General features: G+C 46.6%; 1 protein-coding gene across 2 annotated transcripts in view; it reads left to right on the top strand.

Annotated features, from left to right (window-relative positions):
• Positions 1-3,128: 3,128 nt before the first annotated feature.
• The window catches only part of SCAF4 (SR-related CTD associated factor 4), a gene marked incomplete at its 5' end in the record, with an annotated part of 63,089 nt that continues 39,861 nt past the window's right edge, over positions 3,129-26,356 (top strand). For both annotated transcript variants that reach the window (XM_081088502.1, XM_081088501.1), the window contains 3 exons: positions 3,129-3,158; positions 24,143-24,226; positions 25,141-25,185. In XM_081088502.1, coding sequence (XP_080944628.1) covers positions 3,129-3,158; positions 24,143-24,226; positions 25,141-25,185 — 159 coding nt within the window. The remainder of the gene's footprint in view (positions 3,159-24,142; positions 24,227-25,140; positions 25,186-26,356) is intronic.

The following is a 26,356-nucleotide window of genomic DNA, read 5'->3' as shown; positions in this document are numbered from 1 at the left end:
TAACAAGTGAAAGGAGGTGATGTCCGGACATCAGCTAGATGCTAAACGGGCCTCTTTACTTGGAGGAGCAGAAAGGGACTGCCCCTGAGCACAAAGCCCGACCCGTGTCCACCCCAGACCCGTCGGGGAATGACAGGCCTTGGGCTGTGCCTGGCAGTCGGCTGGAAACGGTGTGGGGCCTTGGACAGTGTTGGGGAGACAATGAATTATCCAGAAAGCTCAGGGATGGGGGCACTAAAAACTGCATCTTCTAACCCAGCGTTAGTGGCCCTACAGATAACTCGTACTGAAGCAAAATGGGTTTGAAAAACATGATAGTTTGGCTGAGAGATTACCAGTAAAATGGTAATGCTATGAAGCAGATGATGCTGGGGCGGTGGCGGGGGGCGGGGGGGTGGGGGGAGTTTGGGAAGGATATTTGGGATCTACTTTGTTCCTTCTATAATTAAGAGTACGTTTGCCCAGCCGGCGTGACTCAGTGGCCGAGTGTCAACCTATGAACCAGGAGGTCAGGGTTTGATACCCGGTCAGGGCACCTGCCCAGGTTGCAGGCTCCATCCCCAGTGTGGGGTGTGCAGGAGCAGCCGATCCATGATTCTCTCTCATCATTAATGTTTCTCTTTCTCCCTCTCCCTTCCTCTCTGAAATCAATAAAAATATTGATGGCTCCTGCATGCCTTTCCCTGCCTCTTACCCCCGCACACCTGTGCTCCCCACTGCGGCCCCTCCTGCAGCAGCTGTGTGCTAACGACTCCCAGATCCTACCTCCTCACAGCCCTCTCTCCCGACTCCACCTGCGCTTACCCCACTGCCTCGGAGACGTCTTCATTTATCTGCCCCAGGGGCAACTCCAACTCCACAGGCCCCAGAGGAAGTCATTTAATTCTCTTTAGTTAACTGAACGGGGCCCTCTTCCTCAAGTGGAGCTCAGGGGTATTACCAACAGCCAGTCGTCCAGAAGCCCGGGAGGGAGATTAAATAACAGGGGAGCATGTCAGATAGACCCTGGCACGTGTGAGCGGTGCACAGGTGTTAACCATTACCCGCCTTCACACAAACCCGTTTCTTCTGCCCCCAGATTCCCCAAATTGACATAAACCCAACCACCCACATCGTCCAAGGCAGAACCTTGAACCATCTCTTTTTAAAAAATATATTTTTATTGATTTCAGAGAGGAAGGGAGAGGGAGAGAGAGAGAGAAACCTCAATGATGAGAATCATCGATCAGCTGCCTCCTGCACGCCCCCTCCTGGGGGTTGAGCTCAAAACCCAGGCATGTGCCCTTGACAGGAATCAAACCCGGGACCCTTCAGTCCACAGGCTGACGCTCTATCCACTGAGCCACACCAGCTGGGGCCACCTTTCTGTTTTTACGTACAGATGGCTTTTATTTATTTATTTAAAAAAATATTTTATTGATTTTTTACAGAGAGGAAGGGAGAGGGATAGAGAGTTAGAAACATCGATGAGAGAGAAACATCGATCAGCTGCCTCCCGCACACGCCCTACTGGGGATGTGCCCGCAACCAAGGTACATGCCCTTGACCGGAATTGAACCTGGGACCCCTGAGTCCACAGGCCGAGGCCCCATCCACAGAGCCAGACCGCTAGGGCCGCACTGATGGCTTTTAGAGAGAGAAGGAGAGAAACATCGATTTGTAGTGGCACTGATTTATGCATTCCCTGGCTGATTCTCCTGGCATGTGCCCAGGCCCGGGTGGACCCCACGGCCTTGGTGTAGCAGGGCCATGCTCTAACCAACTGGGCGACATGCCCCCACTCCACTTCTCAACTACCCGACCTGTCTCTCCTCCGCCCCGGTGCCTGGAGCCCTCAGCACCCCCTGGCCTGGGGCTCGGCTCTCCCTGACCCCACTCGTGCTGCTCCCCGCCTTTCTTGGAGAAGAGCACCTTGCAGGGCACCACCCCCCTCTTCTATCCTTTCAACTTCTCCCCACTTTGGGGACAAACTCCAAACTCTTCAGGCCCTGGCCCGCCGCGCTGCCCCGCTCCAGCTGGTCCTCCCTGGGGGCACGGTGGTGCCACGGGACTCATCCATCTGCGGTTGGAATGTCTTCCAGACGCTGCTGCTTCTCCAGACGCAGCGCAGTGCCGCCTCCTCCGAGAAGCCTTCCTGGCCTGCCGGTCGGAGGAAGGCCTGTCTTTGGTCCCGGGGTCTGGGCCCTGACCCTGCCCGCGCCTTGGCCATTGTCTGCTCAGGTGCCTGCCCACCCCGGGAACCCGAGCGGCGAGGGCAGGAGGGTGACCTTCTGTTTCCATCGGCTCGGGCCGCCCGGAGCCGGGGGCCGGCAGGGACTCGGGGGGAGGGGACCCGGGCCAAGTCCTCCACCGGGAGGAGAACCCGGGGTTCGAGGAGTCGCCGTCGGGGTCAGCGAGCCCGCCCCCGCTGCCCGGGCCGCTCCTCGGGCTGGGGGCCCGCGAGGCCGGGGAGTCCTCTCGGCGCCGCATCTCGCGCGGAGGAACCGAGTCGGGCGGCCCCGGCTGCACGCCCCGCGGCTGGGGTGCTGCCGGCCCTTTGTCCCGGGCTCCAGCCCGCCCGGCCGGCGGGGCGGGACCATCGGCGGCTCCGCGCCCGGCTCCGCTCCCCCCGCGGGGACACGTCCGGGGCCCGCGACCCGCGGGCGGGAAGGCGCGGGGTCGGCGTCAGGCGCTCCCAGCGCGGCGCGCAGGGCCGGGCGGGGGGCGGGGCCAGAAGGGGGCGGGGCCGGCGCGCGTCGGGGCGGGGCCAGCGCGGCACCGGAAGCGCCGGGAGGCCCGAGCCGTCCCAGGGTGCCCCGCGCGGCGTGGACTCGGGCCGCTGCCGCCATCCCGCCGCCAGAGGCTGAGGAGGCCCCGTTCGCCGGCCGGGCCGTGTGGCCAGAGCGTGGGGCGCGGGCCGACCAGCGAGACGCCGAGCGCCGCCGCCGCCGGACGGACATGTTGGGGCCCCGCGCCGCCGCCGCCCGCTCCTCCGCCCGCGAACGGCGCTGAGGGCCCGCCGCCCGCCGCAGCCCGCCGCCCCGCTTCCTGCTCGGCCCGCCCGCCGCTCCGCCCCCGCCCCCGGCCGGCCCTCCGCCCCGCGCGAGGTCTATGTGACCGCGGCCCGGCGCCGCCGCCACAGCGCGAACATGGACGCCGTCAACGCTTTCAACCAGGAGGTGAGGCCGGGCGGGCGCTCCCCGCGCCGGGGCGGCGGCGGCGGGGCCGGCGGGACGCTTCCGCCTCCGCCTCCGGCTCCGGCTCTGGCTCCGGCGGCCGGGCCCGCGCGAAGGGCTGCGGCCCGGGAGCGGCGGCGGCGGCGGGGCCTCCCCTCCCCCACGGCCCGGCGGCGACCTCGGCCGCGTCCCGGTCCGCGCGGCGCCTCGCCCGCCTGCTCCCGGCGGCCCCGTGCGCGGCGCGGAGGACGGAGGACGGAGGCGGGGCGGGAGCGGCCCGGGCCCTCGCGCTCGGCCGCGGCGGCTGGACTCTGATCCCGGGCGGGAGGCGCGGGTGCTGCTCCTCCCTCCGGCCCCGCGCCCCTGGGGGACGGACGGGGTCCCCGGTCCTGTGCGGCCGCGCACGCCGCACCCCGGGGGCTCCGGAGCCCAGCGTGACCCCCGAAGTTGCACGGGAAGCGCGAGTCCGCCGCCAGCTCCTGCACCCGTCCGCCCGGCCTCCCGAGCCTCTGCCGGCGGAAACCTCCCCGCCCCGGGCCCGGCCGCCGCCGCTGCCTTGGGCTCCACTCAGCCCCAGGCCCCGGGGTGGGGAGGGCGGGCCGGTGCCTGAGTGCAGCCGGGGGTGGGCGGGGGGCCGCGGTCGGGGCGTCTGACGGGGCTCCCGGTCCCCCCGGCGTGGCCGGGACGGGATCGGGGGCCGGGCTGGAAGCGGGCTGTCCTCCCGGAGCCCTTAGCGGGTCCGGGCGGGCTGTGTCTCCCGGGGGGGGAGCACCCCTTCCCGAAAGCGTGTTGTTTGCGGGGACAGGTGACGGCAGGCCGTGTGAGTGGGGGGCGCAGCGCCCCGGTTGGACGCCGTCCGTCCCCTGCGGGGTCACTGACTGTCCCTCCGGTTGGTGGCCGGAGCCTGTGCGGAGGCTCCGAGGGTCAGGGCTGGAGGTCGGGCCCCGGCGGCGGGCAGCCCCTCCCCGCGCCCCGCACGCCCCGCGGCAGGTGCCGGGCAGGTGCCTGCTGAAGGCACGCCGGCTTCTGAAACAGGATGAGCACATTTCTTTCCCAAGATAAAAACTCACAGGGTTTTTTATTGTTTTTTTATTTATTATCTGTTACTGTGTTCCAATACATGTTCATTGATTTCAGAGAGGAAGGGAGAGGTGGAGAGAGACAAACATCATTGATGAGAGAGAATCACGGGTGCACGCCTGAGCCCGCAACCCAGGCGTGTGGCCTTGACCGGAATCGAACCTGGGACCCCTCAGTCCGCAGGCCAACGCTCTACCCACTGAGCCACACCAGCCAGGGCTGCTGTTTTTACCTTGAGAGTCCGTGTGTTAAAGCTGTGGGCAGTGAGGCAGGAGTGGTTCAGGGAAGAAGCAGTTGGGCGTCATCTGTTGCCTTCCCTACCTGGCCTGCCGAGGAGTCAACCCAAAACTTTTCGGCATACGGGACAGTGCTCCAGCCCACTGGCCACCCCGACAGGGAATGGTTCTAACATGTGATGGTTTGTGAAAGACCGAAGACTTGAGAAGAGACCAAGGTGTAGAGAGCAATTGAGGGGCAGCTGCTGGGATAAGTGACCAGATGACCGACCGCTGGGAGTGAGGTGGGCCAGTGGTTTGTGAGCTGACGGGTTCTGTGTCTGGTGTCTCTGCCTCCTTTTCAGGCGGTGGGTAACTGAAGGCTGGAAGTGGAGGGATGTAGTCAAGACGCTTGATGGGTAGCATGTGTGGTGGAGGGCAGGATTGGGAGAGTGGGCACAGAATCTGCGCTCGGCGTGTCTGGTGTGATCGGAGAGGAGGGCACGTGGGCCCGAGGAACCCAGGGACCTGGGCAGCCGCAGGCTTCGCAGGCACCTTTGGCCGCGTTCTGAGTGCTGGGAGAGGGGGCGCCATGCACTCAGTCGCGCAGTCATGAGAAGCACATGCCGTGTTTGGCTTCTGAGCAGGTTGAGTTTGAATTTGAAAGTCGTGGGGAATTTGGCATTCAGTTGGGCATCTAGGACGGAAACTTGGAAGCATCCAGACGCTCAAGGCAGACGTCCAGGAGTCACTCCCCATGTGCATGGAGGAAATTGAGGCAGGGGAGAGAAGCAATACTGTCCAGGGAGCCTCTGTGCGCTGTCAGGCACTTCACACAGACCTGACTTCCTATTTCTAGCCTGACCTGGGCACCCACTTATAGACGAGGAGACCGGGCGGAAAGAAGTGAGGACTCGCCCAAGGGCATGCTGGGATTTGAAAGCGGATCTCCCATCATGCCTGTTACCTGGAGACGGTATTTTGTGGTATCAGGAGAAAAAGGGGTCTACGGTTTTTTAGGGTAATGGGGTCTGAAGTTGAAGGCTAAGTGGTGATGGGGAAGATGGAATAAGGTGGCAAAGTCAGGCCGTCTGTAGAAGCTTGGTTGTGAGGATTCAAGGACGAAGGAAGGAAGAGCGGCAGCGGTGTCGCCCGCACCGGTGCTGGGCCTTTGTCGTGGACGTGGTGTGTCCCAGGTCTGGCGTGGAGTGGCGGTCCAGCCCGGGGTCTGTTAGCGGAGGAGAACTGGAGATGTCGGAGGAGGCAAGGATGGGAAAGCAGATTTTAAAGAAACACGGGGGTGGGGGGGGGCGCGTGACGCAGGGCGGAGCTGTGCCCGAGGAAGGGGCTGGGAGCACAGGTCAGACGGCCGTTTCTGGTGTAGGAAGATGAGAAAGGAGAGGCTCTCATAGACACCCATTTACAGCACTTTATGGCAAGACACAGTGAGTGTTGTAAAAGATGAAAAGATCAGAGATCAGTTGTGGCCAGTTCGCTGTGTTCTGGGATGTTTGTGCACTCCCCTTGTTGAATGAACGAAGTTTATAATGGGATATTTTAATCCATCGATTGCATTTGTAGCCTTTAATCAATCTTCTCTAAATCCAAAAGGACATATCTGCCCCCTTCTTCCTCCCACCACTCCCCATCAGAGGCAAATAATGGATTATCAATCTCTGTGGTTCTTAAACAAAATACATTATTCTGTGTTCCTGATACACATGGGCAGTGTATTGCACATATTCGGCAATGTGGTTTTTGCTCGAACATTAATACTGTATAATAAGATGTAGTTTGTTCTAACTGCTATGTGATGGCTATGTGATATGCCATCCTTTGAGTAAATTGCATTTCATTTATCTGGTTCCCCAGTTGATAAACGGATAGGTTGTTTCTCACGTTTTGCTGACAAACACTGCAGTGACCATTCTTAAACATCTCCTTGTGTAAGAGTTCTCCAACTTTGGATTTTGACTCCTTGCAATTCATCAAAGTTAAGGATCACTGAGAGCTTTGGTATCTATGGATGATATCTATTGGTATTTACCATATTAGAAATTTAAGCTGAAAATGCATTGAAAATAACCCGTTGCATGGGAAAATAAGTAACATTTAAAAAAATGTATTGATTTGAGAGAGAAACATCGATTTGTTCCACTTATTTATGCATTCATTGGTTGATTTTTTTAAAATATATTTTTATTGATTTTAAACAAGAAAGGAGAAGGAGAGAGAGGAGAGAGAAATATCAACGATGAGAGAGAACTGATCAACCGCCTCCTGCACACCCCCCACTGGAGACCGAGCCCACAACCCAGCATGTGCCCCACCTGTGTCTCCCGGTTCATAGGTCAACGCTCAACCACTGAGCCACACCAGTGGTTGATTCTCGTATGTGCCCTGACTGGGGATTGAACCTGCCACCTTGGCATATTGGATGGCACTCTAACCAACTGAGTATACCGACCAGGGTATAAGTAACATGTTTATGAAAACTGTTTTCAAAACAAAAAAGTTAGTGAGAAGAGTGGCATTGTTTTGCATTTTGTAAATCTCATTTAAATTTTGGTTTAATAAAAGCTGGATTTTTAGCAACTACTTCTGTCTCGCATTATGCACATCAGATAGCTTCTGGTATATTGCTGTCGCCTTGTGAGAAAACGAATGAGAAGGGAAATGTCTAGTACTAGTGTGAAAACAGTTACCTCACAAGCCACTGAATGGAACTCACACCCCTGGGTTACGTTTTGAAAAGTGCAGTGCTGGGTGGTGTGGACAGGAGGCCGCATTGAAGTGCAGGAGGGAGATGGGGTGCTTTCAGCCTGTCCATCTTCTCGTCTCTTTAAAGCCAGAGTGAGCTTTATGAACATTGGGTGTGAGTTGATGGCGTGCACTCACCTGCGTGAGCTGACCATCTCGAGCCGCCCTGTTGTCCTGAAGGAAGAGTTGGGTTCCAGCCTGTCCCCACTGGAAATTGTTGTGTGGATTATTGTCTGGTTTTACCTAAGGACGACGAGGTGTGATTGTCTTCTGCAGTTAGAGCTCATGATGAGTATGTTTTCTTTTAACCTGGACTGTTGGTCTTCGGTTGTTTCGATCGTTCCTTTCTTATCTGAGGCCGATCTAAAGAGATGCAAGGCTTACTGTGCGCAGGAAGAGGGGCCAAGACCAGGACAAGAGAAGGGGGTGGAGGTTTCTCCGGCCTCACTTGATCATGTTATGCTGGCATCACAGGAAGTTTGGGATGTTGACAGTTACAGTTCTAGCTCTCTGCTCTGCAGCAGCAGCAGGCTGGCTTCACGGGGAGTGGAATGCAGCTGGCTTGCACAGCAGCTTCTATCACCTATGTTTATGTGGAAAATACCCCTCCTAGCCTATCATTTTGTAAAGTATTCTGTTTAGAAAAAAATTAGGCACATGATAAGGAACTGATTCAGAGAAAGATTGGGAAAATGGAAAAGTTGGCTTATAAAATCTAGTGAAACAATCTTCTATAATAATAAAAGCGTAATAATGCTAATTAGACCAGACGACCGAATGAAGCCAGGACTGAGAGAAGAGCCGGGGTCCTGAGTGCCAGAGGGAAGTCGGTGCCGGCAGCCAGGGGATGAAAGGCCTACTCTTGCACGAATTTTGTGCATCGGGCCTCTCGTTAAGGAGATGAAACTACCTAATAGAAAATTGGCAAAATAGTAGTTGATTGTGTGGGAGCCCTGACCAGTTTGGCTCAGTGGATAGAGTGTTGGCCTGCAGACAGGGGTCCCAGGTTCAATTCCGGTCAAGGACAGATACCTCAGTTGCGGGCACATCCCCAGTAGGGAGTGTGCAGGAGGCAGCTGATCAATGTTTCTCTCTCATCGATGTTTCTAAATCTCTATCCCTCTCCCCTCCTCTCTGTAAAAAATCAATAAAATATATTTTTTTAAAAAAGAATTAGAAGGCACAGTTTTGATGTGGAAAAACAAAAGATGGCTGCTAGGGCTCAAGTTAAAAGTGGAAGATCATCCAATTACCTCTTGAAAATTATAATTTGTGTGTGGACAATTGATGATTTTTGGTATAAATCCATGTGGGTAAAGTAATCCTAGTTGGAAGAGACCATAGAGCAGTGATCTATCTAGCATATGTGACACCTGGAGCAGAATTTTTCCTTTTTTTTAAGCACAACCCTCTTCTTACAGCAAAATTATTTTCAGATATAGTCATAGAATCAGCCAGGAACAAAATTTGAACTTCACCCCAGTTACAAATAAATGTTACAATGAAAAAAAGAAGCTGATTAATATTTTTAATTGCATGAAGACTTTTTTGGAAAAACTTATCTACATGCCAATCACGAATAATAAAATAGCAGTTTCTTTTCAAGCCTTAACTTCTGCATATTTGTTAATGACTGTCAGAGTTGATCTTCACATGTTTGTGTTGGGTAGACAGTTCCAGCCAGATTTGTCGATCTTATCTTCACCCATAATTGATGGTAGAACACTCATGATTATTTTCTAATTCTTATCTGAGGAGTGAGGATATTTTTTCCATTTATTCCTAGAGAGAGTAGAAGGGGATGGAGAGAGAAACACATTGATGTGACAAAGACACATCAATTGGTTGCTCCCAGATGCGCCCAGACTGGGGACAGGGACAGACCTGCAACCCAAGTACCTGCCTTGACTGGAAATTGAACCCGACTCCAGTGTGCAGGCCGGTGCTCTAACCACTGGAGCAACCGGCCAGGACAGAACACTCATTATTTCAAGGATATGTTTTTCATTGATTCTAGAGAGAGGAAAAGAGAGAGGTCAAAGTAAGAGAAACAGAATGGCTGCTTCCTGTATGGACCTGACCGGGGATCAAACCCGAGACCTGTGCAAGGGGCGATGCTCCCGCCAACTGAGCCGTGCCAGCAGGGCTTGTCAGCCATTTAATTAGAAAGTTGTATGTGAAGCAGCAGATCTACAAATAGTTGGGAAGTTTTAAGCATAAGGTTACTTTTGGCAGAAAATTTTTAAAATACATTTTTATTAATACTTAGAGAGGAAGGGCAAGGGATAGAGAGAAACATGTTTTGGCTCCTCCTACACACCCCTCCTGGGGATCAAGTTGGAAACCTGGGCTTGTGCCCTGACTGGGAATTGAACCGACCTTTCCGTGCACAGGATGACCACTGAGCCACACCAGCCAGGGCCCCAGTGCACCTTTCTGCACTGCCTCATGAGCCTTCCAGTTTACTCCCTCTTTTAACTTCCTCAGAGCTGTGTTTTAGCTGAAGTAGAATGAATGACAATAGCCTTCTTCTTTTTAATACTTTTTATTGATATTTTACAGAGAGGAAGGGAGGGATAGAGAGTTAGAAACATCAATGAGGGAGAAACATCGATCAGCTGCCTCCTGCACACCCCCCACTGGGGATGCGCCTGTAACCACAGTACATGCCCTTGACTGGAATTGAACCCGGGACCCTTCAGTCTGCAGGCCGATGCTCTATCCACTGAGCCACAGCGGCCAGGGCGACAATAGCCTTCTTAAAGGGAACCTATAACATGGCAATTTATGTAGGACACCTTTTGAGCCTTTAGGAAACAGATGAAATATTCTTTAAACTTTAATAGTCATGTATCATCTAGTTCATCTTAATTAAGAGATGCTGAGTGGTAAATCACTATAGAAAGGACAGCCAGTTTGGGGTTCAGACCTTTATGAAGGTCTTTACCATCGTTAATAAATGCAAACACATACTTTACAAATAAGAGGGCTCCTCCCTAAACAACTTTTTGTACATTTGAAAGCATGGTAGCGAGTGCACTGTAATGTGTACTTGAGGAAGAATTTGTCAAAGTTTGGTTAGTTTTTAAGTCATCTGCATAATGTAATAGATAGAATGAATGTTTAAAACTTCAGGTGTGCCTTTAAGCATTGATAATTCCTTTACTAGTTTATACTCACAATAAAAATTGTAAATTGATTAGGGATTTTATTAATGCTGACATTTTCAGTTTTAGTCCCTTCCTGTGCATAGATCCAGTCATTGTCACCTTGTGGAAATAACCGGGTCTAAATAAAACACATAAAGTCGGGGGAAGTTTTCATTTTTCTCATCTAATCAAATGAGAGTATGTCCTGGAACCAATTTTCATTTCTTGTTGAGGTCTAATGGTAAATATTTAATTCACAAAAATGCTTTATTTATAGTCAGCTTTGGGGGGGTACACAAAGTTCACTAGTGAGGCACAGTAAAAGTGATTTTTTTTTTAGTGTGTGTGGTGTTTTTTTGTTTGTTTTTTATAAAGGAAGAGAGAGATATATCAGTTTGTTGTTCCACGTATTTATGCATTCATTGGTTGGTTCTTGTGTGTGCCCTGACCAGGGATTGAACCTACAATGTGGGCATATCAAGACAATGTTCTATCCAACTGAGCTATGCGGCCAGGTTACAGTAACATTGATTTTGAAAGCTGGCATCTGTGTGGTAAAATAGAGTGATGGGATGAATGAAACATTTGACATTTTCTAAAATCACCTCCTGGCCTGTTTCTTGAGTAAATGAAAAGGAAGGAGCTGAGGATGGCCTGCCGGTCAGTGACCCAGTATTCCATGAAGACTAGAAAACCACCTGTGGCTGGAACTAGTGGAGGCGGGAGGCAGCCCTGGCCCTCAGTGGGCAGCTTCAGTGACGCGTAGACCCATGGAAATGGAAGGGGAGTTGGTCGCACATAGAGAAAACATTAGGGCATACTTTATACGGTGAATCATCAGAAATTAACTGTTCAGAAAATTAGTTCTGCCAGCAGCAAATGGGAACAGGATTCGGGTTTGGTGGTAGAATTAAAAGTGGGAAATAGTGCAGGTGAAGTTTAAACTACTGCTTGTTACGTCGCTGTATTCTATTTTCTTCAGCACGCGGACATAATTAACCCAACAGTGGTTCCATGTTTAGTGTTAACAGTGAATATTTGCACCTGTGTGTATTTTGTAAAAAGGCTTGTAAATTTGCTGCATTTGGACAGTGATCTCTCAGATTTGTGTTTTATATTCAAAAGAGCTTCAATTATTATCAAGACATTTAAAGGGGTAACGTTTTAAATTTATTTTTTAAAATTTGTTTTAGTAATTTTGAAAAGTTTTATTAAAGATTTATAAGCTGCCCTAGCTGGTTTGGCTCAGTGGATAGAGCGTCGGCCTGCGGACTGAAGGGTCCTGGGTTCTATTCCAGTCAAGGGCACTTGCCCGATCTCTAGTGGGCGCAGGCAGGAGGCAACTGATCAATGATTCTCATCATTGATGTTTCTCTCTCTCTCTCCCTCTCCCTTCCTCTTTGAAATCAATAAAAATATATTTTTAAAAAATAAAATAATTCCTTAATTAGAAAAATTTATAAGCCATTGACAGACATAATTTACAAAGCAAAATTGACTCCATGGACAAGTTTATCTGATGACAATTTTATACATTTATTATATATATATTTTTAATATATTTTATTGATTTTTTACAGAGAGGAAGGGAGAGAGAGAGAGAGAGTCAGAAGCATCGATGAGAGAGAAACATCGATCAGCTGCCTCCCGCACATCTCCCACTGGGGATATGCCCGCAACCCAGGCACATGCCCTTGACCGGAATCGAACCTGGGACCTTTCAGTCCACAGGCCGACGCTCTATCCACTGAGCCAAACCGGTTTCGGCCACATTTATTATATTTTTAATCAAAGTTGGAGAAATGCATTTTGTGTCGCAGACACTAATTAAAAATTTTTTCATTTTAAAGTTAATGCAAGTTAAGTAAACTTAAATTCGAAAATAAAGAAAATATTCCACCAAATACCATTAACATTTTAGAGTATTTCAGTCTTTTTTTTCTTCTCTAGTTGTGTTTGGAAATTTTTGTATGATTGTTGAATAACATGATATTATTACTTTTAAAATGTATTGATTTGAGAGAGAGAAAGAGAGAGAAACATTGATTTGTTTTTCCACTTACTGCTACATTCATTGGTTGCTTCTTGTATATGCCCTTGACTGGAAATCCATGCAAACTTGGTGTATCAGGACAATGCTCCAACCAGTTGATCGACATAATTTAAATTGCCATCGTGGAGAATTTGAGAACATAAGACTATTTTATATAAATTTCTAGGAATGAAAGTATTAGATTTAGATTTACGTTTTGATACTTGTTAGTTTTTGATAGATAGCTTTGAAGTTTTCTGTGAAATTAAAACTTGCCCATTAGGTTTCCTCAGTAGAGTATCTATCCTCTTTGCTTTATGCTAATCTACACTCAAGCCAGTTAGGTAATTGAATATCTTATTATTTTTATATTTTTATTTTAATATATCTATATTTTAATTGTTGATACTGTTACAGATGTCAGCCATTTCACCCCCCTTCCCCTCCTCCCAGCCCCTAACCCCTGTCAGGTCTTCACCCCCTATTGCCCGAGTCCATGGCTGTGCATATAAGTATATCAGTTCTTTGGTTTCTCTCTCCTCGTCCCTCTAACTCCCACATTGAAGCATGTCATTCTGTTCCATGCCTCCATGCTTCGGGTTCTCATTGTTTTAACTGGTTATTGGTAAGGTTGAACTTTGTGTTTATTAATTAGTTATTGGGGTTATTTCTGGTGATTGAGTTACTTTCCTGTACATTTTTCAATTTCGTTAGTATCTGTTTGTACATATTGATGAACTCACTGTATTCTGCTTGGCATGGTGGTACTTATTTAAGTGGTTGGTTTGCAGCCCTGAGCCCCCATCCTGCATCCCTCATCACATTAATTTTCTGGTGGTTAGAAAGCATTAGCTCAGCCGAAACCGGTTTGGCTCAGTGGATAGAGCGTCGGCCTGTGGACTGAGAGGTCCCAGGTTCGATTCCGGTCAAGGGCATGTACCTGGGTTGCGGGCATATCCTCAGTAGGAGATGTGCAGGAGGCAGCTGATCGATGATTCTCTCTCATCGATGTTTCTAACTCTCTATCTCTCTCCCTTCCTCTCTGTAAAAAATCAATAAAATATATATTTAAAAAAAAAAAAGAAGGCATTAGCTCAAACAAACCTCTGCTAAAGGGAATGTCAAGGCGTGAGATGGAACATCAGGTAAGGAGGGAGTTGTTCTAGCAGGGAGTCTTAGGGAATTGTCTTCAGGTTATAATTACATGCTCAAAGCATCTTTGCAGGAAAATGGTTTTATTAATTTTTAAAAACATCTTTTTATTGATTCTTAGAGAGAGGGAGGGAGAGAAACATTGATCAGCTGCCTCCTTCATGCCCCCCAATGGGGATTGAACCCAGGCATGTACCCTGACTGGGAATGGAACTGGCTACCTTTTGGTACATGGGACCACACTCAACCAACTGAGCCACACCACCAGGGCAAAAATAATTTAAAAGACTTTTCCATGTTACATTTTGTTGAAAAAAATCTAATGTGTACTTTTATAACGTTTTTATATGTTACTAATAAACATTCAAGTTATGTTGGACTTAATTCTTGATTTTGTTGAAGTCAGCATGTCTGATACATTGAGTCAAATGAACAAAAGAAAGACTGTAGAATTAAACGCTTTTATATCTGTGTCTATTGGGGGAGATTTGAGTACCAGCCTGTCACTGTATTTTTAAAGTTTAGAGAAAGAAAGGGTAGAGCAAGCATCACATTGAAAGAAGCGCTAAAAGGAAATATTGCTTGAGGGATTTAAAAGGTTAAAAAATTTACTTATTCTAGTATGTAGTCAAATTCTTTTCATTGCTTTGACAGCTCAATTTCAAAACATAGCAGTAGACGTACTTCAGAAATCATAGGCTTGGTGCCAGCAACTTTTTTCTCTGCCAGTTGTTAGTTTCTTTTATGACTTTCTAGAAATTTCTAGTCACTGGGAGCCAGAACAGATTTACTCACAATTTATAATACCCCAAATTAAACTTATTTGTTTTGTAAAATGTTTTTTGTCTAGTGAAGACTATAAACCACATATTTCAGAATAATATTGGTCATGATTTATTTCATCATGAATAAATTAGAAAAATGGAGGCAGGATGAGAATATGTTGTTAGGTGAATTAGCTAACTGGCAATGTCCAAGTCATATCAGATAGGTCATCCTGCAAGTAGGTCCTGTTCTTTTTAATTTTTAAAAAACCATTGAGTTATAAATAAAGGCACATGCTATTGTCCTTCACCAAAGAAAAAAACAAAAACCATTGAGTTGGAGGAAGGCATGTAAAGTCGGCTCATGAAATATACAAGCGATTGGAATAGCTGCCACATGAGGTCACAGAAAATTATTTCCAGCCTCGAAGAAACCCCCGGAAAATCGGCATGAAGAGCTAGATTGATTCCGGGGAAAACAGTCAGGGTTTCAGTTGATTATAGATGTAAGTTAACAATAGATTAAGCACGACTTTTTAAACAATATAGTGCCTGTCCCCAGGTGTCCACGTTCTGAATCCTAGAACCTGTGTTTTTTTAAAAAATATATATTTTGATTTCTTACAGAGAGGAAGGGAGAGGGATAGAGAGCTAGGAACATTGATGAGAGAGAAACATCGATCAGCTGCCTCCTGCACACCCCCCACTGGGGATGTGCCTGCAACCAAGGTACATGCCCTTGACCGGAATCGAACCTGGGACCCTTCAGTCCTCAGGCCGACGCTCTATCCACTGAGCCAAACCGGTCAGGGCAAACCTGTGAGTGTTTGACATGGCAAAAGATGTGACTAAGTCAAGGAGATGGGCTAACTATCCCGCGTTGTCCCGATGAGCCCAGTGTAACCCCAAGGGTCCTTCTGTGCGGCAGGCAGGGGAGTCCCTGACAAGGGTCGCGGAGCAGAGACGACACCACACTGCTGGAGGTGCCTGCAGGTGGAGGAAGAGGCCCCGAGCCTCCCGAATGCAGCCCTGCCAGCACCTTGACTTTAGACTAGTGAGAGTCTGGCCTCCAAAACCGGCAGGTAACACACCTCCTGTTTTAAGATGCAAAGTTGGTTGTACTGTGTTACTGCAGAAACAGGGAACTAGATGGTGCTGTAACCATTGGACTGCTGAGTTTTAAGCTTTCTCACTAGCTGGGATCTGCCAGAGGTACTGTAAAAGTGGATATGAATTTGGTATGACTGCTGGAGTAGGTGCTGAGGTGCTGTACCGCTTTAAAGCCTCGATACTGCTACGTTTTCACTATGGGGAAGATTTCTCTAGAGGCAGCATTTGGATAGTAAATATAATACAGAAAGTATGGTGAGCCATACCAAAGATCCCACCCAGGGGGGCACAGCTCTATTGACGGAGCCAGGTATGTCAGGTATACTGGGCTCGGAGTTTTAGGTACAGACCAGAGGCCCAGTGCATGACCTCTCGGGGACGTCCGACTGCCGGTTTAGGTCCGATCCCCCTTGCAATCCGTGACTGCTGGCTCCTAACTGCTCGCCTGCCTTCCTCATCACCCCTAACTGCCTCTGCCTTGGCCCCCCGCTGCAGCGGCTTCGTCCGGAAGGTCGTTTGGCTGTCCAGTCTAATTAGCATATTACCCTTTTATTATTACAGATTATCTCATGTAATCCTAACAACATTAGGATGTGAAGTGAATACTGTTCCCCTTTTCAGATTTTAAAAAACCTTGAAGTTTAGAAAGGTTAACTAAACTTATCCAAGTTTATACCATTAGTAAATAGAGTATCATGTTACTTTGACGAACCCCAAACACTGAATTCTACAGGTGTCATGGGCTAAATATTCTCATGTCTTCTCTTTTTTTAAATTTAATTTTTTCCCTTTATTGATTAAGGTATTACATATGTGCCTTTTTCCCCCCATTGCCTCTCTCCCCCCACTCATGCCCTCACCCCCCTGGTGTCTGTGTCCATTGGTTAGGCTTATCTGCATGCATACAAGTCCTTTGGTTGATCTCTCCTCCTTACCCCCACCCTCCCCTACCTTCCCTCTGAGGTTTGACGGTCTGATCGATGCTTCTCTGTCTCTGGATCTGTTTTTGTTCATCAGTTTATATTGTTCATTATATTCCATAAATGAGTGAGATCATGTGGTATTTACCTTTCTCCGACTGCCTTATTTCGCTTAGCATAATGCTCTCCAGTTCCATCCGTGCTGTTGCAAAGGTTAGAGTTCCTTCTTTTTTACCGCAGCGTAGGATTCCATTGTGTAGATGGACCACAGGTTTTTAATTCATTCATCTGCTGGTGGGCTCATGTCTTGTCTTGAAACCTTTTTATTGATACAAGGGATCATGATGAATGAGCCTTCACAATTTCTAGAATACTGTGTATATCAGGCTTCTATATGTCATGCAGGAGGACAGTGTTCATATTTAGATTTTCTAGTGACAAAGCAAAAAGTCAGACTCATGTCTGGTACTGGCAAGTACGTTTTTACTGCTATACTCATGCCTCTGCCAGCAAGTGGGTTTTGTGCCTTTTGGGGCTGTAGCTGCCACTCTGTGGAAGAGCGTTGCATGGTGTTTCTCTGGCTGCGTTGACACATGAGTTTTCATTGGCAGAGGGCATTCATTGTGCGCGCAGGCTGTGGGGAGGGTGCTGCCCCTGGTGACACTTATCAGGCACTTGCCCTGGTGGAGCACTTGCATACGGGTCACTCCATGTGCAGCACTAGTTCTCCTGATCCCTGTAAAGTAGAAATTGAATCATCCTTCTCCCTGTGAGGACACTGGTGCTTACAGAGGTCAAGTGATTTGCCCAGAATCATCACATGTTTGGACCCAGTTTCAAAACCAGGTCTGTCTGACTTGTTCCATAATTCCACTCTGTCTGCGGGTATTTTTGTTTCTTTTGTTTTTTTCATTAGTAGAGTTTGTTGGAATTACTAAGTTTTATAGTTTTCAAGCTTTACATATAAAGCTGGTAGTTGTTTCTTTTCTTGTAAAGTTTGTTGACTGAGATTAGATTTTGCTCAGAAAAAGCTAGAGTCTAAGTTATCTTTACGCCTGTTTCTAGTTTGTCACTACGTGTGGCCTGAAGGTCATTGAAACGTATGAAGGTTTTTCTGACTTGGCAATGCTCTTCCCCCACAGCTTGTCCATAAGAAACGCATTAGTGGGTTCAGGACTCCGCACTTTGTCAAAAGGTGATCAGCGGTTAGTTTGGGCTTTATGGTCATTTCTAAGGCAAAATCGTTTTTCTGAATAATTGCCTTTGCACATTTCTACCATGACCCCCAGTAAGAAGTCGATCTTACTGAGACTCAGGTGCTCGTGCGTGCATTCCACACCCGGAGGTGGCGTTTCACCCACAGTACCACCTTTGCCGGGGGTAGGACTGTTACGTCCCTACTGTTTGGTCACACCCACTAAGCTCATTTTCATCATCTAATATATTCTCCACCTGCAACGATAAAAACACTGCTCTGGGTTATTGCCAGGGTCCTTTCTTTTTTCAACAAAATGTGTAGCAGCAGTAGCAGCAGTGGTAGCAGTAGTAGAAATAGCAGTAGTAGTAGAAATAGCTAGCTACCATCTGCTTTGTGCCAGGGGCTGCTTTAACCCTTTTTGGTCCAACCTCAAGGCTGACTCGACAGACCAGGCGCTAGGAGCAGGTCCAACATCGAGCAATAAGAACATTTAAAAGTTCAACATTCAATCCCGTCAATTAATTTGGACCAGACTGTTTGAATTCCAAAAAGAACATTGGACCACAAAGGGTTAAGTGCTTTTATATGTATTGTTTGAATTAATTCTTAACCTCCCCTAAGGAAGTAAGGGACTATCAACCCTCATTTTACAGACGAAGAAATAATTTCCCAGCAGTGCTGGAGCCAGGATTTCCCAGGCAGTTGACTGTTGAGCCTGTGTTCTGGTTGTTACTCTGACAGAAATGTAGTGTTTTCAGAAATTCAGTCATCATCATCTAAATCTAAGCCTGGCCAGCATGGCTCAGTGGTTGAACCAGGAGATCATTGTTCTATTTCTGGTCAGGGCACATGCCTGGGTTGCAGGCTTGCACCCCAGTGCAGGGTGTGCAGGAGGCAACAGATCAATGATTCTCTCTCATCCTTGATGTTTCTACCCACCTCTCTCTCCCACTCCTTTCTCTCTGAAATCAATGAAAAAATATTTTTAAAAAATAATAAAATAATTCTTAGATTCCTCAAGGTTGTGGACTTCCTTTCTCAACCATCATAGGAGGCCTTGGCATACCTTTTTATTTAACAACAGAGGCCGGGGCATGAAAATTCATGCACTGGAGGGAGGTCCCTCAGACCGGCCTGCCCGCTCTCACAGTCCAGGAGCCCTCAGGCAGGAGGCTCCCTGGCAATCAGGGGAAGGTGACGCCCCATCACACCTCTGCCTCTGCCACTGCCGGCAGCGCAAGCCTCGGGCGGCCTTGGGGGGCTGAGGGAACTGGGGAACTCTGGAGGCATGTGTGCGGAGTGGCCAGGCTGGGGTGGGGGCGGACCCGGCCTTTCTGTGCCTGCCACCCCGGTGGGGCTGAGGGGATTGGGTGCCATCATCTTTGAGGGCGGGGCAGTCAATTAGCATATTCCCTCATTGGCTGTGGGTGCTGCCGTATTTGAGGGCGGGGCAGTCAATTAGCATATTCCCTCCTTATTGGCTGTGGGCACTGTCATCTTTGTGATGGCGTGAGGGTCAATTAGCATATTCCCTCTATTAGATAGAATTATTAAATTGCAGTCTTGCTCTGGATTCAGGTACATTCTCCCTCACTTGTTGCTGGGCTGGACGTACCACTTTGCCTCTGTGCCACTTACTTTTTTTTTTTTTTTAAATATATTTTATTGATTTTTTTACAGAGAGGAAGGGAGAGAGATAGAGAGTTAGAAACATCAATGAGAGAGAAACATCGATCAGCTGCCTCCTGCACATCTCCTACTGGGGATGTGCCCGCAACCCAGGTACATGCCCTTGACCGGAATCGAACCTGGGACCTTTCAGTCCGCAGGCCAACGCTCTATCCACTGAGCCAAACCGGTTTCGGCACCACTTACTTTTTGATACTAAAAATTCTTTGGGCACAGTCTGGTGGCTCCGTGGATTGAATGTTGACCTATGAGCCAGGAAGTCAGTTTGATTTCTGATTAGAGTACATGCCCTGGTTGCAGGCTCGATCCCCAGTGTGAGGCGTGCAAGAGGCAGCCAATCAATGATCCTCAGTCATAATTGATGTTTCTATCTCTCTCTCCCTCTCCCTTCCTCTCTGAAATCAATAAAAATATATTTTGAGAAAATCTTTAGGTCCACTCCCTTATAACAATTTATTACCTTTTCTTTGTGTCTAAATGCATATATTTTTTCTTTGCTCTATAGTCTTTATTGTCTTTAATATCTGCACTGTTCTTCTCTGCTAATGTTATTAGAGTATTAAGTAATCTCCTTTTTGTTAGGCGCTTATTGGAAGGGACCTGAGCTTTGGGAAAGGTAGGCCGCAGGTGGATTTACTGTCAGTGAGCTTTCTGGCTTGGAGCAGATTCTCGAACTCCTGTGCCTTAGTGTTATCATCTGTAAAATGGAATTATGTCTACCTCATCATGAAGGCTGTCAGTCTGCATAGTTACTGCAAAGTATATCAGTTTCAGCCTAATTTGGGGATCGATCACTATATCTAATGAAGGCATTGATCTAAATATGAGGAGACCTGTGTGCTGAATTTGTGCCTTCAAGAAGTCAATGAAATATTAGTAACATCTATTGAGTTTTTAAAGGTAATTTTTTAAACCTCCAGTTTTGAAGCTTCTATATCTCCTCGTGTTTTTCTTCATAAATTACCTATATCAAATACAAATTTTCAGATTTAAAACTTAAGAAAGACATTGGTAAAGGAAAGTAAACAGCATCTAAAGAGAAACTTAACTGTGATAGAAGCCATATCAGAGCTGTTTTAAGAGTGTCACTGTAGGGCTCTGCAAGATGACTGTTCCCTCCGTGCCCGACACGGAGCTGACAGTACCCCTCATTAAGCTCTCAACTAGTTGTTGAAGGAAGGAAAATGGTCCAATATTGCATTTCTGCTCTCACCTGCCACTTATTCCTTAACCAGTTGAACTTTGAAATCACTTTCAAAAACTGGTATCACTTCAGCCACCTAATTGTCAAAGGGAGTGAGCAAAGTTTGGATCCTCGCCTCACAGCATTGACCTTGCAAATGCCTTTAATTTCTGGCATTAGTCTTGGTGCTTGCTCAGGAAGCCGCTTCTCTGTGCCACGTTGGCATTTTTGGTATGTACCCTGGCAAGGCATATGTCCCCGGCCCCTTCTCACTATTGAGGTCCTCTCACCTGTCCTCCTGCCTTTGATTTGTGACTTTTCAGTTCTCAGCATGGCTCTCTCTTCTGTGTTCAAGATCCACATTCCAGTCTCTGCCTGGGTATTGAGTAGGCTTCCCAAATTGAATTCAGTATGTTTCATTATATTATCCCTGGACCAATACAGGATATAGACAGACATGGGTGCCTCCTCATTATTGTGTCTGTATTCTGTAAGCAGCGTTCTGTAAGGTGTGAGTATGCTATTATGAATGAGCTTTCGACAAATTTTAGTTGAGACCACTCTCTGGGCATCATCTGAAACAGATGTAATGCTTTTGAGGATCATCTCACCAAGTGGAACAGCACCTGTGTTAGTTGTTAACACATTGTTTGCGGGTAGTTTTTATCGCGCGCTAACAGGTGGCGCAGGCCATTTTTGCTAATTTTTTGCGCAAATGGCAACGTTCAGTAAAATTACGATAACTTTAGTTTACATATTTATACGTTACCCGCATTCTACCGCTAGTCTATAAAAAACGTATTAATACGTGTCCCGCGCCCTACCACCAGTCAACGTAAAACGTATAAGTAAAACGTATAAATACGTTTCCTGCGTACAATGTGTTAATATCCTATATAATAAAAGCCTAAGGTGCAAATTGACCGCACTGCAGAACGACTGGTGGAATGACCTGTCGCTGTGATGCGCACTGACCACCAGGGGGCAGACACTCAATGCAGGAGCTTCCTGCAGGCCCCAGGCCAGCCAAGGCGGGTGCCGGCGGAGGCCCCCTGATCGCAGCCAGGCCTGGAGCCCCTACCCCTGCACGACTTTCATGCACCGGCCTCTAGTGATTCAGTAAAGTCGCGCACCTCCAAACTCAGTTCTTCCTGATTCACAGCAGGCACTCAGATGCTGGCTGCCTCTTCCCAAGTCTCTCTCTTTTTTTTTTTTTAATATATTTTTATTGATTTTTTTACAGAGAGGAAGGGAGAGGGATAGAGAGTTAGAAACATCCATGAGAGAGAAACATCGATCAGCTGTCTCCTGCACACCCCCTACTGGGGATGAGCCTGCAACAAAGGTACATGCCCTTGACCGGATTCAAACCTGGGACCCTTCAGTCCGCAGGCCGACGCTCTATCCACTGAGCCACACCAGTCAGGGCCCAAGTTTCTTCTTTAGGGCAGCGGTCGCCAACCTATTGGACCTCACGGACCACCAGGGGTCTGCAGATCACCTGTTGGCAACCGCAGCTTTAGGGAGTGTGACAACACTCTTCCTCTGCACCTTAGATGAGAGCACTTGAAGGTTCTCTCGCTGGTCTTTTCGCCTGGAATATGGTACTGCTATATGGTACAATAGTCTGTACAGTATTTTAATTTTTAAAATAAATTATGATAATTTAAATATATAGATTATGTGGGGTATTTCATCAGAAGATAACACTGATCTGGTCTGTCTTGTAAGCTCAGTTGGCTGTTTTTTATTTTTATTTTTTATGGCAAGTTACTTACTGCTGGAATAATAAAGAAGTCCTATTTGGACATCAAATGAATATTAGTTCTGGTGTAGGCTTCATTAAAATGATCCTCTAAGCTTTTAATGGCCAGAGAAGTAATTTCACTGTTGCTCATTCTTAAGACCCATATATAAATTTATTTTTGCACCCCCTTTTCTCTACTTTAAGGTACAAAGAAAGAAATAGAATAGTAATAACTGTCCTAATAAATATTATAATTTATAAGTGGTCAGAATATTCCCTTTATAAATGTGTTTTTTATATTTCATACAGTATTGATATTTTAAAATTTTATTTTTTATTTTTTTAGAATTTGTATTTAAGTTGAAATAATTTAAATTTTTCTTGTTTTTCATTTGACTTATATAATCTCAGAGATTACTATCTTCTTTCTAATTGTTTTTCAATTAGTGAGCATTCTCAAGAATTTTTATTATGTTGGTAAATAAAATAATAAAGAACCATGACCTTATTTATTTAGATGTTCCTTTTTAAAAAAATGGATTTCTGTGTTAGCATCTTCGTTTCTCCTGTTTTCTGTGTCTTGATATTATTTATGAAAAAATTCTACGCTTTAGAATATGTTGCCAAGTAGGGCTGTTCCTCTGGGAAATCAGACTTTTGTTCTTTAGGCTAGCTTTATTTATTTATTTATTTATTTATTTATTTATTTATTTTTATTGATTTCAGAGAGGAAGGGAGAGGGAGAGCGAGACAGAAACATCAGTGATGAGAGAATCATTGATCAGCTGCCTCCAGCTCACCCCACACAGGGTCAAGCCTGCAACCCGGGCACATGCCCCCACCCGGAATCGAACCGTGACCTTCTAGTTCGTAGGTCGACACTCAACCTCTGAGCCACACCGGCCGGGCTAGGCTAGCTTCTTAGGAGCAGTCTAGTAATAAAGTCTGTATCTTGGAAACTCTGTGTTTGAAGTATTAACATTAATTGGGAAGAAACAAGAAATCTGATTCATGTAAGGTTGATAATGTTTATTTCAAAATACCCTTTTAGAAATCCCACAAACTCAGTATGTGCCTATGATTAAGCAAAACAGAAACAACAATTTAGGAAGCTGTATATAAGGGTCTTAATGTCAGGATTTTATCTTTATAACCTGTGGGTTCATTATGTCTCAGTGGATTTAAACTCTCACAAAATCTCAGTGAGGTTTGTAGTGTCGATTTACTGTTGTGTGATTTGTTAAATGTGGTTGTTATTACTGAATAAGTCAAGAAATTGTGGATTCCAGCTTTAAAATGGCTTTTTAAATTTCTTGTTTGATTTTAAGACGTGTTTCTCCAAATGAATCTTAGATTGTTTGACTTCTCCACAATCTCACGGAGGTTTGGGTTGAAGTACATTATATATGGAATCACGCTGTTGCCACTGTCAGTCAGGAAACGTGTCCTTTAGTAGGTGGAATAAGTTTCTATTATAGGTTCTGTACATTTCGTAATTTTTTTGCCTTTTATTGCTTTTGTTGTTGTTAACCCTCAACTGAGGATATTTTTTCCATTGCTTTTTGGAGAAGGTGGGAGGGGGGCCAGGGTTAGGGGAAGAGAGAGAAATATCAATGTGAGAGTGACACCTTGTCTGGTTGCCTCCTGCCTGCACCCCAAGCAGGGGCGGGGAGCCCTTGCCTGAGAATGGAAATCACGGCCCTCCTGAGCCCAGGCCGCTGCTCTAGCACCGACCCGCTGGCCAGCGCCTTTGTGCTCTTCTGTTGTTTTACTGTGACCTGTTCCCACTGTGTTTTCTGAGGGGCCGTGCAGATATGTAGGAAGCTCTTGATTTTTCTTTACTGGCCAAATTGTTAAACTTAGTTCCAAAAGTTTGTTACTCTGTTAGTTAATAAATTGCAAACATCTTGTAGAACTGGTGAATTGACTTCTCATTTTACCTTTAATTAAAAACATTTTTTATTTTATATTTTGCTTATTTTTTTAAGCTCTTTTCACTTATGGATATGAAACCTCCCATCTCTCGAGCCAAGATGATTCTCATCACAAAAGCTGCTATTAAAGCCATTAAGGTAAGAGTAAAATAAACATTTAATTTAAAAAATGTTTTTGAAATTTTGAAACTTATTAAACATGAGAATTCATCTTGTGAATTCATTCAACCTGAACCAAAGAGCGCTCACCAGCTTTTGCTGCGGGTTCAGGGCAGTTGCGTGGGGTGTTTGCAGTGTAATGCTGCTTCAAAACAGTTCTCGCTGCTTTTTGTTGTTAGTATTTCTCTTGTATATTTTCCAGTTTTATTGAGGTATAATTAAATAAAAATTATAAGTACTTAATAATACGTAGTAAAACATGATGATTTGATGACACACATGGCTTAACGATGGCCACAGTCAGGCTGCTGAGCACACCAGCCCTCCGATGGCAGCTGTGGGGCGTGTGGTCCTAGAAAATCTCAGCTCCCAGAGGAGAGGGCAGGGCGGCAAGGATTCTTACTTCATTTCATTCTTGTCATAAATCAGCTGAGTGTTAGCTTCATTTTTATTTTTATTTTAAAACAAAGACTTGGGCTCCACAAAATTAAATTTCTTACCCAAGATCACACCTAATTTTAGAAACTGCATCATTTAGTTCCAGTTCCATTGTCCCCAGCTCCCAGAGGCTGCTTTGTGAAGGTTTATTGATTTAAAAATCTAAGGAAAAGGCTTCTCTTTGGGGTTGGAGGGTTGTAGTTTTGTGCTTTAGTTAATTTCTGATTTTTTTTTTCAATTGTTGGCTAGATTATTTCTGATGGTTTATTCAGTATAATCTTTCTGTCGTTAGTTTAGTTTATTAGATTACACATAAAAGTGAAATCATATATATGGTGTTTATATCTTGAGAATTATTTAAATAATGCAAATTTCAAGGTTTTAAGTATTTTCTAATTACATTGCAGGAAATGTAGAAATATGTAAACTGGACAATAATTTTCTTTTCTTTTCAGCTTTATAAGCATGTAGTTCAAATAGTAGAAAAGTTCATCAAAAAGGTAACTATCCATTTAATTATTACCTCATTTTAGTTATGTTCAGTATTTGTAATTTACTCGATAAATTGTGATTTGGATGCTTGCTTGTAAAGCCACTAAACAAAAAGTTGTCGCTGCAGGTTCTTTTAAACCTGTGGAGGGTTTTTTAAAAAGAAAACAACCACTTTAGAGCAGCGCTGTTGGCTGAGCGCGAGCTTGGAGCGGCGTCGCCAGCAGCTCCCTGCGCCGAGCCTCGTGCCCCTGCCCTTTGCCCTGTTACTCTGCGGCGTGTGATTCATGGGGAGCGTTTCAAGTGAAAGCACTTCTAAAGCTCTCCCAGCTCCCCCTGCTCCCCCATAATGACATGGTCTGTAGTTCCAGTGCTGCCGTATGTTTGCAGCGTGTGATGAGCTCGTGTGTGGCTCAGCAGGGTCCGGAGAAGGGAGACGGGGGGGCGGGGGCACCTTTGTCTTCTCCCCAACCTGGAGCTGTGCCTGTGGTGCAGACTCGTAGCCTGTATGGCTTTGAGGAGTGGCCGAGCGGTGGAGAGGCCAATCACAGTACAAATAAGCAAAATGGGGGGGGGGCAGGTGCCGGCAGGGCACCGCCGCCACTGCCACAGAGAGCAGGCTTGGACCTGCTCCTGTTGATTATGGACATGGACACCCATCCAGGGGAACGGGCACACGCGGACTGGTGGCCTGCGTCCCGCTGGGCTCATCAGGAACATCTGCAGCGCGCTCTGCTGCGGGATTGTCCCAGCCTTATCGCCGCTTCCCCAAGGGGAGGCTGCACTCGGTGCCTGGCTTGTGGGAAGCTTAGATGCCTCGTCATTGTTTTTCTGAGGATGAATTTCTAGACGAAGAATTGTTAGATTAAATGAGGCTTTGCTGTTATTGCAAATCATCTTCCATAAAGGTTATACCACTGGAATGTATGTAGTATCTGTTTCTCTGTTACTTTTATCTTTTCCCTTTCATAGGCCAAAAACCTTCCCTTTTGGTTTTTGTATTTCTGGCACTGTACTTGAACAGAATTAAAATTGATACATTGTTAAAATTATCTTTTTTGCAATTTTAAAAGGTAAAATTGATTGTTTTGAGCGGGATGAATTGGATTTGTATGGAATTGGTGTAGGGGTTGGTAAAGTAATGATGATTCTGGGAAATTGTTGTGGGAGGTAGGATATCAG

This window comes from Myotis nattereri (assembly GCF_964212035.1).
Source record: "Myotis nattereri genome assembly, chromosome: 3".
Lineage (NCBI taxonomy): Eukaryota > Metazoa > Chordata > Mammalia > Chiroptera > Vespertilionidae > Myotis > Myotis nattereri.
This window is presented reverse-complemented; position numbering and strand designations above follow the sequence as displayed.